This window comes from Triticum aestivum, chromosome 5A (genome assembly GCF_018294505.1).
Source record: "Triticum aestivum cultivar Chinese Spring chromosome 5A, IWGSC CS RefSeq v2.1, whole genome shotgun sequence".
Lineage (NCBI taxonomy): Eukaryota > Viridiplantae > Streptophyta > Magnoliopsida > Poales > Poaceae > Triticum > Triticum aestivum.
The window spans coordinates 316,637,713-316,650,934 of NC_057806.1; the positions used below are offsets into that span (position 1 = coordinate 316,637,713).

At 46.2% G+C, this 13,222-nt stretch overlaps 2 protein-coding genes across 3 annotated transcripts; one reads left to right on the forward strand and one right to left on the reverse strand.

The window, feature by feature from the left end:
* The first annotated feature begins 1,177 nt into the window (after positions 1-1,177).
* Positions 1,178-2,905, forward strand: LOC123103124 (transcription factor MYB60-like). Its single transcript, XM_044524619.1, has 2 exons — positions 1,178-1,741; positions 1,860-2,905. Exons 1-2 carry the CDS (start codon positions 1,479-1,481, stop codon positions 2,566-2,568), a joined length of 972 nt encoding a protein of 323 aa, XP_044380554.1. The 5' UTR covers positions 1,178-1,478; the 3' UTR covers positions 2,569-2,905.
* Positions 2,906-8,606: 5,701 nt separating this feature from the next.
* On the reverse strand, positions 8,607-12,801 carry LOC123103123 (cell division control protein 45 homolog). Of its 2 annotated transcripts, XM_044524618.1 has the most exons (3): positions 10,512-12,801; positions 9,340-9,544; positions 8,607-9,086 (listed from the first exon to the last, which is right to left on the reverse strand). In XM_044524618.1, exon 1 carries the CDS (start codon positions 12,628-12,630, stop codon positions 10,816-10,818), a length of 1,815 nt encoding a protein of 604 aa, XP_044380553.1. In that variant the 5' UTR covers positions 12,631-12,801; the 3' UTR covers positions 8,607-9,086; positions 9,340-9,544; positions 10,512-10,815. The 2 variants fall into 2 exon arrangements, with proteins under 2 accessions (XP_044380553.1, XP_044380552.1); XM_044524617.1 differs by lacking the exon at positions 8,607-9,086 and having other exon boundaries at positions 9,320-9,544.
* Positions 12,802-13,222: the final 421 nt, after the last annotated feature.

Below are 13,222 nucleotides of genomic sequence, written 5' to 3' on the forward strand. Positions count from 1 at the left end.
CATCTCACTTTTATAATAGTTTATTCCCATCCCTGTAAGTTGCTCAAAGCAGGTAAGGATCCATTTGAGATTAGTAGCTAACCCAGGGTCACTATCTACAAACATGATAGTATCATGAACATATTGCAAACCAACCACCCCTCCAAGGTGGATAGATAGGCATAGGCCTTTGAACATGTTGTCTACAATTTTGGGAAGCATCCTAGTGAGGACATCGACAACTATGTTGAACAGCCGGGGTGCAGAGAATCACCCTGCCTGAAGCCCTTACCATTAAGGAGGAACTCACTCTCTACATTGCTCAGTTTGACACATACAAAACCACTATGAGTGGTTTTCAAACCAAGTCCAACCATCTTTTGTTGAATCCTCTAAGCTGAAGAGGTTTGTTGAAACAAAAATCTACCTTATGAACAGCTTTGCTTTTCGTTTAAGCACTACTCATTTCTCAGATTTAACCAGGGAGTGAATGACTTCATGTGTTGTGACCACACTCAAGAATATATCTACCTTATATGAAGGCAAACTGGTTGTTAGATACAAATCTATTGGTCAGAACTTCAGTAAAAATCTTTTTAACGAAAAAGGGTTTTCCCCCGCTTTGTATTCCAAAGCAACCAACCGACACATCCAAGGATAGGTGCTGGGGCGGAAGCAGCACAGGCACACCCAAAAGAAACGAAAGAGAAACAACAAGAGAAAAGAATGCCGACAACGGCGGATCGACGGAAACGAAGAAGCTTCACGACCACTGCGCCCACCGAAGATCTCCCACCAAGCTCCAAGGCTCCGAAGCACCGGCACCAATCAGCACCTCCAAGAAGGACCGCGACGAAGATGACGCTGCTGCCAAGGGTTTCCCCCGGTACACGACGAGGCGAGAGGAAAGGTCGCAATTTTATTAAAAGGCTAATAGGCCTAAATTTCTTCATGGTTGTTGCAGCGGGTTCCTTGAGGATAGGTAACGAAATTTAGGTAGTACACTTTACCGTTTTGTTTCCTACACATAGTAGAGTACCACGGAGTGAAATGCCTTGACTAGTGATGGTAAGCTTGACGAGTCACTGGTGTGGTGGCTTGCATGCACAAGTCTAGCCAAGGATCCAATTTAAATCCCACACAGTAGCGCTAGGGTGCAGCAGTACGTACACCTCTAGTTCGTCCTTCCTTTAAGGCGTGGTGGGGCGGGGTCGGTTTCTATGATTCATGTGATGTCGTTGACAGAAAGAGAAAGCAAGCATTGCATGTAGATCGACTGGAGCTACAGAAAGTGAAAGTAAATCATCAGCGTCAGAGAGCTATAGAGTTAGACGATGGATAGCAAGTGAAAAGGAGCTCACTCCCCTTCATCGTCTCCCTCCTATATATACGGAGAGAGAGAGTGAGAGATCATCAGACAGTGTGCTGCCAGAAGCCAGCTGCAGGCACGAGTGAGAAACACGATCGAGCTGCCAAAAGGAGAAGGTGATCGGTCGATCATGGGGAGGCCGCCGTGCTGCGACAAGGTGGGCGTGAAGAAGGGGCCGTGGACGCCGGAGGAGGACATCATCCTGGTGTCCTACATCCAGGAGAACGGCCCGGGGAACTGGCGGGCGGTGCCCATCAACACCGGCCTCATGCGCTGCAGCAAGAGCTGCCGCCTCCGCTGGACCAACTACCTCCGCCCCGGCATCCGCCGCGGCAACTTCACCACGCACGAGGAAGGCATCATCGTCCACCTCCAGTCCCTCCTTGGCAACAGGTAACCAACTAGGCCGTCCAGCGATGACCGTCGAGGTTGGCCATGGCGGCCGCCCGTGCATGCATGGTGATATGCATGATCTAATAACAACTCTTCTTTGGGTTTGGGGGGAATGCAGATGGGCCGCGATCGCGTCTTACCTGCCACAGAGAACGGACAACGACATCAAGAACTACTGGAACACGCACCTCAAGAAGAAGCTCAAGAAGCAGCAGGCCATGGGCGCCATCTTCGCGCCGCCGCCGCCGCCCTCCAGCTCCGCCGAGACAGCCGCCAACCTCCCCGCTGCCGTCCATCTCGACAACCACCACCACCGATACCACCATGACGCGATCGCCGCCTCCAGCTCCACGGTCGACCACGGCTGCTACAGCAACCCGGAGATCACCCAGCATACGACGATCACCATGCGCCGCTCGCCATTCGCCGACGTCGCCGCCGACTGCTCCTCGTCGTCCTACGCCTCCAGCATGGACAACATATCCAGGCTCCTCGGCGGTTTCATGAAGAGCTCCCCGCCCACCGCCACCGACGTCAAACCCAACATAGCCGTGGTCACCGACCCTTTCATGTCCTTCGACCGCATATCCGGCACCGGCGCCGAGCTGGCTTTCGTCCCCGGCGTTCAGCAGCTGCAGCAGCAGCCGGTGTTAATGGGGGGCATCAGCTATGATGACGAGGCCACCAGACAGCAGCAGCAGCAGCTCCATCATCAGCTGCCACTGTGTTCGATCGAGAAGTGGCTTCTCGACGAGGCGGCAGAGCAGGTCGCTGACCTCATGGAGCTCTCCGACGGTGGCTGCTCCTCCCTGCCATTGCTGTACTAGCCAGTACTGTGGTACTAGCTGGAAAAGGCAAACCAACGAACCAATGTCACTTTCCAGATACATAGTTAATCGTTTCTACAGTCAATTACATGCATACACATCCATATATGTATAATAGATAAGCTAAGTAATTTCTGTTAATTACATGTTCTAGCTAGCTTCTTGGAGATCGCTATGATGACACCATCAAGTTAACTAGAGAGAGAGAGAGAGAGAGAGAGAGAGAGAGAGAAAAGAAGTTAATTAGAGAGACGTTTACTAATGGTGCATATTTACACTGGGATGGGATGATGAGAAGAAGGCCAGGTGGCCAGAAGGAACAAGACAGTAACAGGAATTCAATAACGGGCGCGACGTGATGTATGATCTGATCTGCAAGCATGATGCGACTAAGGGTTGTCATGTCTGTTCTTGAATGTAGTTTTTTGTGGGGGGAATTATTTTTGTTTCTGGGTTATAAGTACAAGCTAGCTGAAGTGTTTCAGCTTAGCTTACCCGGTGTTAAATTGTACGGAGTATGAACATAAGTTAGTGAAGCCTTCTGTTTTTGTCTTGATTCTAGTTGATTGATTCTGCAACGACTTGTACTTTTTCCTGGTCATGTACGGTGTGACATGAATGCTACCCAAACTTGTTAGTAGAAAAAAAGCTAGAGAGGGGGGGGGGGTGGGGGGGTGGGGGGGGGGATATGTCCCTGTCGGCAAGGCAGATGGTCCCTGATCACATTCACTGCAAAAGAAAATGATCACACTCGCTGCAAAAGAAGAAAACAACTCCCAGATTATAACAAAAAAATAATACTTCCTCCGTCCCACAGTATAAGATGTTTTTACAAGCTAAGTTAACTTGCAAAAACGTCGTATATTACGGGACGGTGGGGGTAACACATAGCCTTTTCAGCCCGGATTATTTGGGGAAAAGATGAAGCATTTCTCAATGCATGGTTAGTTATTTAACTATCTGCTTCCAAAAGAAAACTACACGGATTTAAAAGCTATTAACCGAGCAAGTATCTTTCAGGAAAGATACCGATATATTTTGCACAAGAATTAACAATGATTGCTCCTGGCTAGTCATCAACGTCGCTTGAAATGCTCTGTTAGCTTGTAGTACATCAGGTAAAGCAACAGCCAGTACGGCAGAGCATGGTCATGAATATCCAGGAAAGAGATGATCAATTACATGATTAAGACATGGTCTGTGGGGTGTCCCTGGATCTCCGTTGTGCGTCCCTTCCGTGTCATGTGCACACCCTCCTCCACAGTAGTTACTCGCTAAACGCTACTACTTTGGCCACTAGTTTCTATCTTACATGTTGTGAAATGACTTCTGAAGACAAGTTTCTGCATATGATTATTAAATATTTATTCCGAATATTTTTTGTCAGATTTTCAAAAGTTTGATTTCATTTATGGAGCAACAACTTTTGACAAAATTAGAGGGAGTACAATGCGATGTAAAAAAAATGCAAGTATCACACCTGCATTTGGATGCAGTCTTAGATCAGAGGGTGCACTTTTTTCGAGAACAGGCGCTTTTATTAAACTCAAAATGTATCGAAAAAAAGATCAGAGAGTGAAATGGCCTGGCTGAGTGATGAATTTTGCTTGTTCAAAGCCTAGCTAGACTGGGTAATCTCAACTAGTCAACTGCAGCACCCTCACGGCCTCACCTTACCCAGCTAGCCCGGTCCAGGCATCCAGCTATATCTTTCCCATCAGCTCAGGCTGGACCAGTATCGAACTATCAGCAGGACCAAGCAAAGACTTTTCCTGGCCCAAGCAGGGATGCAAAAACAGGCGAAAACCAGTGGGTATACCGGTTTCACCTGTTTAGGGACATTTTTAATGATTGGGCAGTATGCTGTTCAGTAACTGTGAATTTATGATGAGAACAGATGGTTACAGACGCTCTTATAATCCAGTTTTTTTAAAGGCTGTTTGGATTAGAGATATTTCTCTAGAGTTTTGGTAATTAGTCCAGATTTGAACTACTCCATACTGAAACTCCAGAAAATAGAACCTACATACAATCACCTCCTCTAAGGTTACAACAGAAGGGAGAAACCAAATTTTATGTCCAGTCAAACCCCATGACAAGAACAGCTCCTAACATGGGAGTTCTTGAGCGGTTCAGCCAATGGTAGTCAAACTCCATGACAAGCACAGCTCCTAACATGGAGTTCGCGAGCAGTTGAGCCAATGGTAGTGAAGCTCCATGACAAGCACAGCTCTTAACATGGAGTTCTTGAGCGGCTCAGCCAATGGCGGGAGCGTTAATCTCGTGTTTTTGCAAAGAAAAGAAGCATCATCACTGTCATCATCAGCCATGTCAATTTAGACAGAGCACGCTGCAGTGATTTTCAGCAACGACTGACTCGGGGTATACACATCTCAATCTCGACGTAGCCGTCGCATTACAGGCAAAGGTGGCCCAGGGCAGGGCAGGGCAGTGCACGATATGTCGCACGTGTAACGCAAGCCCAATGGAGTGTGCCAGGGCAACCAACAGAGCAGGTGGCAATTAATTAGGAAAGAATGGAAGATCTGTTTGTGTTACCTGGGCGGAGTACATGGACGACCTCCTCCATCGAGTCATTGACCATCAGCAGAAACTTCTTGCAGCAACACAGTAACCACGAGAGTGTCCCCGAGTAACCACTCCCTCTGCTTTTCACAATGTTTGTCCCGCACACATACCTAGCAACAGCAGTAAAAATGGTGTTCAGTTCTCAAACTGGAAGTAAAACAGCTCCAAAACGGAGAGGGAAGAATTTCTGAAGAACTTGGTCATGTGCAGATCACTGTGAGCAGTCACCACTATCCACCAATATACTGCTTTTATTCTGTCATTCCAAAAAACACTGAAGTCTTTGTTCAGAGCCATACCTTTTAATGCCCCAGAAACTCACTCTGCAGTCTGTACCTACACCGTCAATTGACAGACATCAGTCGCCATCTTTGGTCTATCAACATAAAGGCCCGGACTGGGAGTTGAACCCTGTTTATCCCCAACTGGACCCTAACAGATGGCCTCAGGAGGAAGGATACAAGGCCCTTGAAAGTGATTCGTATAATTGTGAAGGATAATGTCACCATCAAGTATTCAATTGGCTCTTTACTAGATATAGGTGATATAACAAGAAAGATACAAAGACCCAAACATTGTTGTGCATGGACCTTTGACTTGAACAGAACTGCAGGCAACTTAATAGTAAAACTTTCCAGTCCAATTCGGAAAAAACTATCTTTAATTTAATTTACACTGTACTGAAAGCTTGCATGAGGTGGCTAGACTCATTTTGTGTTTTTTCCCACTAATTCCAGTTTATTTTGTCAAGGACAAGTTATGTTTTTATAAGGTGAAAAATCAATACTATACATGCATAGTTATTCAAGAAATTACAACCATCTGGCCCCTAATTACACAAGAAACTACTATGTCTACAAGGCCATGAGGTGAGATCCAAATATCCCCATCAGTGTAATAATCACCAATTAGTGTAGTTGCTACATGGTGGGCCTGGTATTGCCTCAATTTAGGGAAATCTATACGGAGGGAACATTGCACATACACCTGACACTTGATGACTTAATTAGACTAATACCTGCAGAGAATAAAATTGTAAAAAAAAATATCAACCGTTACAAATCATTCATTCTGCGAGACCAGATTAGTTTGACCTAGTGGAATCATCATTTGAATGCTTAAAACAGTTCCAAACTAATTAACCTATGATTAAACGTGAAATGGCTTGGAGAACTGGAAAAAATATCCTGTTATTCAAAGAACTCCGGCTCCAACTAAACTTGTGCTTGTGCAAAACACAAATACTTTTCTTTTAAATGGATGCATCCAAAGATACAGATCAGGGTGCCAAAAGGGGGCAAGATCAAGCACATGGACCAACTAAGACGAATCATGCCAAACAAGACTACTCTAAAACAAAATACAGATGCAGTTGCTGATACAAATGAAAAGAGCATGGGATACAGATGACAAGAGAACAGCCTGCAGTGTTTTAGGTCGAAAGGTTGTCTCAACAAGGACACCCTTGGGTAGTGCTTTAACTTCCTCATATCTTAGCTCACATGAAAGTACTAGTCTTCCACATAATCATCACAAAGAGTTAGTAGCTTACCTCCCAACTACTAACCAAAGCAGCACTGAAAGGACCACCTCAGCCATCCAATTCTTTTACTTTGTAGCAAGAGCATCACAGACGAACTGCTTCCAGTTGAATCCTTAATAATCATACTAATACCACCTTACTGTTATGACTTATGAGACGTGTTATAGATGCCCTACGTTTCAGTAAATGTAATCAAGCTCAACGTACATCCATGAAGTGCAAAGGGCTCCACATGCCAGTGCATTTAGATAATTCACCTACCCGATGGAACTAGCAAATCTGCAAAATTACAGTAAGCAACCCTTGTGTCTGGAGTTGCAGGATCTCGTGTGTACAAGAAACGACAAAAGTGAAAAATATATGCAAGTTGAAGATAACCATAAAGATCCTTTAAAAAGGAAGATAGATACAAATGGAATCTGCAACCGCTATGATAGGCATGTATGCATTTCAAGACTACTAACCAAACTAATGAATATGCAGAAGAACATATGGCACACTTGCTTCTTAGTAGTTACTAGTTAGGATCAGCATTTAGCTCAAAAAGGCATTACAATTTGCAGAAAAATTGCGGCTTTCTGTTAACCTACTAATAATGCATTTGCTTCAGTCATTACATGTTCATTGTAAAATTTTCACCTACATATTGTTCCCAGTAAAGGATGCTTCTATTTTAAAAATGTAATTAGGTAACTCAGCAAGAATATGTTTAAACAACAAATTAAAATAAAATAATATCATCCTCATAATCTTATTTTATTTGTCACGTCGTAGGCACATACACGTCTATTGTAGACAATTTTGTAACCACCTACTCAATGCAGATTTTCCCCACCAGCACACTATCGATAGCCTTGATATGGCGTTTAAGAGGCTATGAAACATGCCACATTGCCTGCTATCTGTTCCAGCTAACGTGTCAAGGTCCTACGTCATAGCAAAGAACTAGACTAAGATATCGATCCACTTGCCACAAACTAGAGTGCAAATTCAAGCTAAAAAAGTAGCACTATCAGCCCGTTGGAAACATTAATATGAATTCATCAATAGACCCATCAGTTGATTGTATGTTTTGAGAAATAAGAAGTCTGGGATGTGTGGCTATCATCTCCAGTTATGATGAGTCTCAAAAGCTGTCACGAAGCAGTAGTAACATCAGTTCCCACTTCCCAGACTTCTCTATGAGGTTAAGGATAAGTCAATATTCCTTTGATTTACAAGAATTGTAGCCAGTGCAAACCAAAACTGGTTATTCTCCACGCCCTTCTCTCAAAAAAGCACAACTTGCTTGTCTGGAAACCTTCAGCACATTAACCTTTCAAGAACTGGACAAGCGATCTCAGAATGCCATCGGCTTGAATTGAAATTAGTTTTAAATGAACAAATGATAGAGTGTGCCTAGGGATTGAACAGATGTTAAGATCATTTTTGCATCTCACGGTGAAAAGAGGGGAAATGGAAACATCAGCACAAAGAGAGTAATGTAAAAATTAGTAACTCGAGAATTGTTTTTCACCAACATAAGCAAAGTTAGTGCCATAAATGTCCTAACTGATTGGTTTGATTGTTGATTGATTCATTTATCAAGAAAGATAGAGTTGACTTCTGTTGTAGACTACCAGCCAATGGACAACTCCATTACGACTTCTGACGTATGATTTTAAGTTACAACCATTGCACTCTGAAAGCCAAGAGGAAGTTGTTTTATGCTCAACCTAGTTGCTCTTCCAAGTTAACCATCAATTTGTATTTCTATACATCGAGAAATCAAGGTAAATACTTGATGAGGTACTACATTTCCCTCCAGAAAAAGGAAATGAGGTACAGTTGCAGTATGGGCTAACATTGCAATGCCAGTGTGATCATGACTTATTTGCAGCATTATGTAACCTGTCAATCAAAATTTAAAAGGGTAGCATCACACCAATAACTATTCCAGTTGCAAGGAATTGGGATGGGTCCACCAGTTGATTGCAATTCCATAAAACTGATAAAAGTATCAAGTTGCACAATGAATTGTGCAGTTCAGTGATTGAGAACGACCAGCTTAACCTGAAGAAGCCCAGCATGTCAAACAACACAAAAAACCATAGGTAGCCTGCAACATGTGGATATATTTTGTTGAAACAGACTTTTCTGATTGAAACTAAGTAGCACAGACGGTACAAAGCTCCCTTCAAGATGTGGTCTAAGACTGCTCACCGTTTCCAATCAGATGGACACCATCTGATATACTGATAGCAACCCAGGGTAACAGTGCACAGTACATCGTTTGATGTCTTTGTCAGTCAAGACTTCAACTCTCCATATGTGGCATGTGTACTCATCAAACTTAGCTAAGCGGTTGGCAACATCCATCAACCTTTGTCAAGACTCAGTTTCACACCTAGAACAGGAAAATGCGGAGAGAAAATTCTTGGGAGGGGGCATTTTTGTGCAAAGAAAACTGTAAATAGAAGCCTAAAATTCACGTAACAATATACTGCTGTGTAAAATTTATGATACCGTTGTGTACAGATGATTGGGAAGAAATGTGCAGTGATTGATTTGAGAAGAACTGTGAAGTGATGGTTTGGATGAAATATTTCGCTTCTAACAAACCAAGACGGAGCAGCTGTGTGGAAAGAAGACGAACTTACATTGAACTATGGGGGATAGAGAAACGTGGGCCTGTTTATCAGGTTTGCAATCCTGCTCAGTGAATTGGCCCACGAGTGATACAATCTTCCACGGCCCACCATGACTGCATTCTACAACGCGTCAACGGTATCCTCAAGGAATTCTATCTCAACTATGGTGGGGACTGTATGTAGAACTGCCAAAGTGTAAAGTAGCAGAACCTACCTGCACAAGGAATGTAGTACAAATGATTCCTTAGGAAAAAAATCCTATAGGATTCAATCCTACGAATAAAACAACCAATATAGGAAAAGTGCTAAGGATTCTAATCCTCCAAAAATCCTATGCAATTCCTTTGAATGAAAGGAGCACCGGGGAGGTGTCCCTAAACTGGCCACTATGATCTGGACAAGAAAAGGTGGGACAGGAACAGAGGAATAGCAGTGACTAGTCCTGATGATCTACCACAAACAAATGTCAAGCATAGAACTACAGAATGATCATAGATAGCATCGGTTGGATCTTTGCACGGACAGTGTCCTTATACTAACTTGATAGATGAAAGATCACTGACAAACACCATGTGTTGACATCTCGGCACACTCATCAAATATCTATGAGTCTGTCTGGTTCAAGATAAAACCATGATTTTCTGACAACACGCTAAGGATTTCTATCAACAGTATGCGAGCACATGAATGAATCAAATCACTGTAACAATATCGCAAATCAGCCAACAGGGCCTCTGAGTCACACAAATTGCAAGTTAGATGTCTCATAAAGTACCCTATGACACTTGTTCTTTCAGAGTTCAGACTAATTACATGTTCAGAACATTTGGGCAGAAAAATGACAGTTCATCCATAGCCCTGTGAACGACATGATAAATTGGCCCTCTGTAACAGAAGTCCTGTTCAAAATTGCTTGCTCTCATTGTAAGAATGGTATGAAACTTTGTAAGAATGATTTCAAGTAGCTAAGCTAAAAATTGTTTACAAACATCAATTCTGTCAGGTAAAGAATGGCAACATAGAGTAGAGTAACGCGTGTTTGTTTGCACACTAAAAAGTTGACACAACTTTATTGATACAGAAACAAATACAACATTATCCTACAATAAAGCTGCATGCTTATGCAAGTACAGATACAAACATCCATTCTATCAGGTAGAGAAACCAGTAAGCAAGTGTACCTTGCCCCTTGTATGTCAGAATCAGGTTGACATCTGAATCTGCTGGATTATCCTTTGCTAATGGGGCAGTTGGAGAGTGGAACAAACTCTCCTCTATCACTAAAAACATGATCGCCAAGCAACTCAGATGTTGCAGATTACATTGTTTGTCAGGCTGCTATTTGTAATTTGGTGAAAATATCAGGTGGACAACATGGCATGCACCACCATCCTCAACCAGTCAACCTCCTTTATTTAGAGAGAACAGGCCTCAGGTTTCCCATCTTGGGAATGAAAGAATCATCAGCATGGGGCGAGCATGGCATCAAAGCTTCTCTGTTAACCGAATCATGAAAGAACTGACAGCAACAACATCAAGAACAATCCATGATGACTCAAACATGTCATGGAAATAATCAGCACCAATCTCCTCTGCCGCTGACCTAAATGCGTTACCGAACGCGTTCCCCTGAACTGCCCCGAGCCTTGGCTTCCCACATACACCAATGACCAACACCTTCTCAGGCTCCCTTGCTAGGCAGGCACAGATTAGCGGCTTCATCCTTGCACCCCTCTCCTTCAGTGCATCCATCAGAAAGAAACAGAACTTGGTAAGTGCCTGCGGGTGGCACAGCTTAGCAGTGTCCACTGGATCATCAAGCTTCACCCACCGGAACTTCTTTGCACTCCGTATGAATCCACTCTTGGTGATGGCTGAGCTTCCCTGCCTCAGTATCGCCATCTGTATCTCAATTGCAGATTGCATTCCTTTTCGCAGCTGATCCACATTGCTCAACGACAACGCAGAGTATGCAACCCAAAATTGCTCAGCAGCACAACACTCCTTTGAGTCCTTGGACTCAGCATTCAGGGATTCAAGCAAAGCTGTGACGCCATACACAACATCCGCAGCAGATACCTTGGATCTGTAACCGTGAACCCTCAGGAAGCTCCGGTAGTAGAACTCAGTGAGCCCATACTCAGGCAGGAACCGATCAAATTCATCACGCATCTTGCGCTTGACCTCCATGCTCATGTACTGGAACCTCTTCTGGCAGTCGGCGAGCGGGAACCCCATCCTCGCCAGGAGCAGCTTCAGCTTCTTCAGCCCGTTGTCACTCCAGGTCTTGAGCTTGGTGGCGACATATGAGGAGCAGAGCATGGAGTCGAACAAACTCCACTCCCGCAGCAGCATCAGCCTTGGCTCGTCCTCATAGGCGATGCGGGAGGCCTCCGGCGCCCGGATCTTGGTTCCATCCTTCAGCGTGACCACCGACCCGAGGCCGGACGGGTCGAGGTTGCCGGATCCGTTGATGTGCTGCTCGAGCTCCATGACGGCGGCCTGGTAGCGCTCGTTGGTGATGCGCTCGTGGACGAACTGGTCGGTGAGGGAGACGCAGGCGAGCCAGAGGAGCTCGTTGGTGTTCCTGCGGAGCGTGTGGGCGAGCTCGTACATGAGGCACCCCGACGGCTTCCCGTGGAAGGTGCCGAGGCGGTAGTACTCCCTCCGCAGCTTGCCGAACAGCCTCACTGGGTCGCCGTCCGCCTCCCCGTCGTCCGAGAGCCGCCGCCTCTTCCTCCTCCCTCCCTCGGCATCGGAATCGGAGTCGGAGGCGTCAGAGTCCTCGTCCTCCTCCGAAACACGGAGGTGCTCGTCGGCGTCCCCGTCGGCGGTGAGGTCGGAGGCGTTGGCGAGGGAGGAAACGTCGAAATCATAGGAGAGATCGGCGGTGTGCTCGTCGTCGGTGGTGAAGAGCACGACGACGCGGTCGTTGGCCGCGGCGAGGTTGTGGAGGTGGACGGGGCGGTGGGAGTCGACGACGAACGCGGTGGAGGCGGGGGGCAGGATGCCGCGGAGGTCGCGGTGCGCGCCCCAGTTGATGAGTAGCAGGCAGAGCGGCTGTGACGCGGAGAAGGAGGCGAGGAGGGTGGCGGCGGCGGCGGAGGAGGCGACGGGGTAGATGGAGAAGCGGATGGAGTCGGCGGAGAGGACGTGCGCGAGCGCCTTGAGCGCGCAGAGGGAGTCGGCGTCGGCGGCGGAAGGGAGGATCAGGAGCGGGGAGGAGGCGGCCGCCGCGGCCGCGGCGGCGGCGGCGCGGAGGCGGGCGTAGAAGGAGTCGGCGCGGAGCTCCCGCACCATTGGCGCATCAACGGGGGAGATCGAGATCGAGAATTTTCGGTGGAGAAGGGGCGGGGGAGAGGAATGCTGGAGATCTGGGAATGGAGTTTGGATTGGGGGCGCTTTGTGGGAGCGGCGAGCGCGGGATGATTTCGGAATTTTGGTTTTGGGAGGGAACGGCTCGCGTCTTTCGGTTTTCGAACTCCAAATTTTCGGCTTTTGGGGATAGGAATCGCGTTCCGGCTCGTCACTGGAGCAGGGTCGCTTGTGCCGCCCCGATGTTTCATTTGATGACACGCGGGACCACATTCCGGTGGGGCGGGCTTGTCATAGGGGAGAAACATTCCGGTGGGTTGTTCACTGATGCGTAATAGTCACTACTGCTGGTAGATAGCTGGGCTGGCTCTGACCTAATTGCGAGGCCGCATGGGCTCAGGTCCAGCATCTATCTGTTCGACTTTTATGGGCTCGGGTCTAGCGTATGATTGTGAGACCGCATATACCCCAAAAAAAAAACCTATAAGATCAAAAAAAAAAGAAAAGGAAAATGCTATTGTCCGCCGCCTCCTATGTCCAACATGTGTCCTTGTCCTCTTATCCTTTCCTTACGTAT

Bases quoted from the DNA above. Each gene is read 5' to 3' on its own strand.
- LOC123103124 (XM_044524619.1), top strand. From the start codon at position 1,479: ATGGGGAGGCCGCCGTGCTGCGACAAGGTGGGCGTGAAGAAGGGGCCG. The intron at 1,742-1,859 runs GTAACCAACTAG...GGGGGAATGCAG, and splicing joins CAGTCCCTCCTTGGCAACAG to ATGGGCCGCGATCGCGTCTT.
- LOC123103123 (XM_044524618.1), bottom strand. From the start codon at position 12,630: ATGGTGCGGGAGCTCCGCGCCGACTCCTTCTACGCCCGCCTCCGCGCC.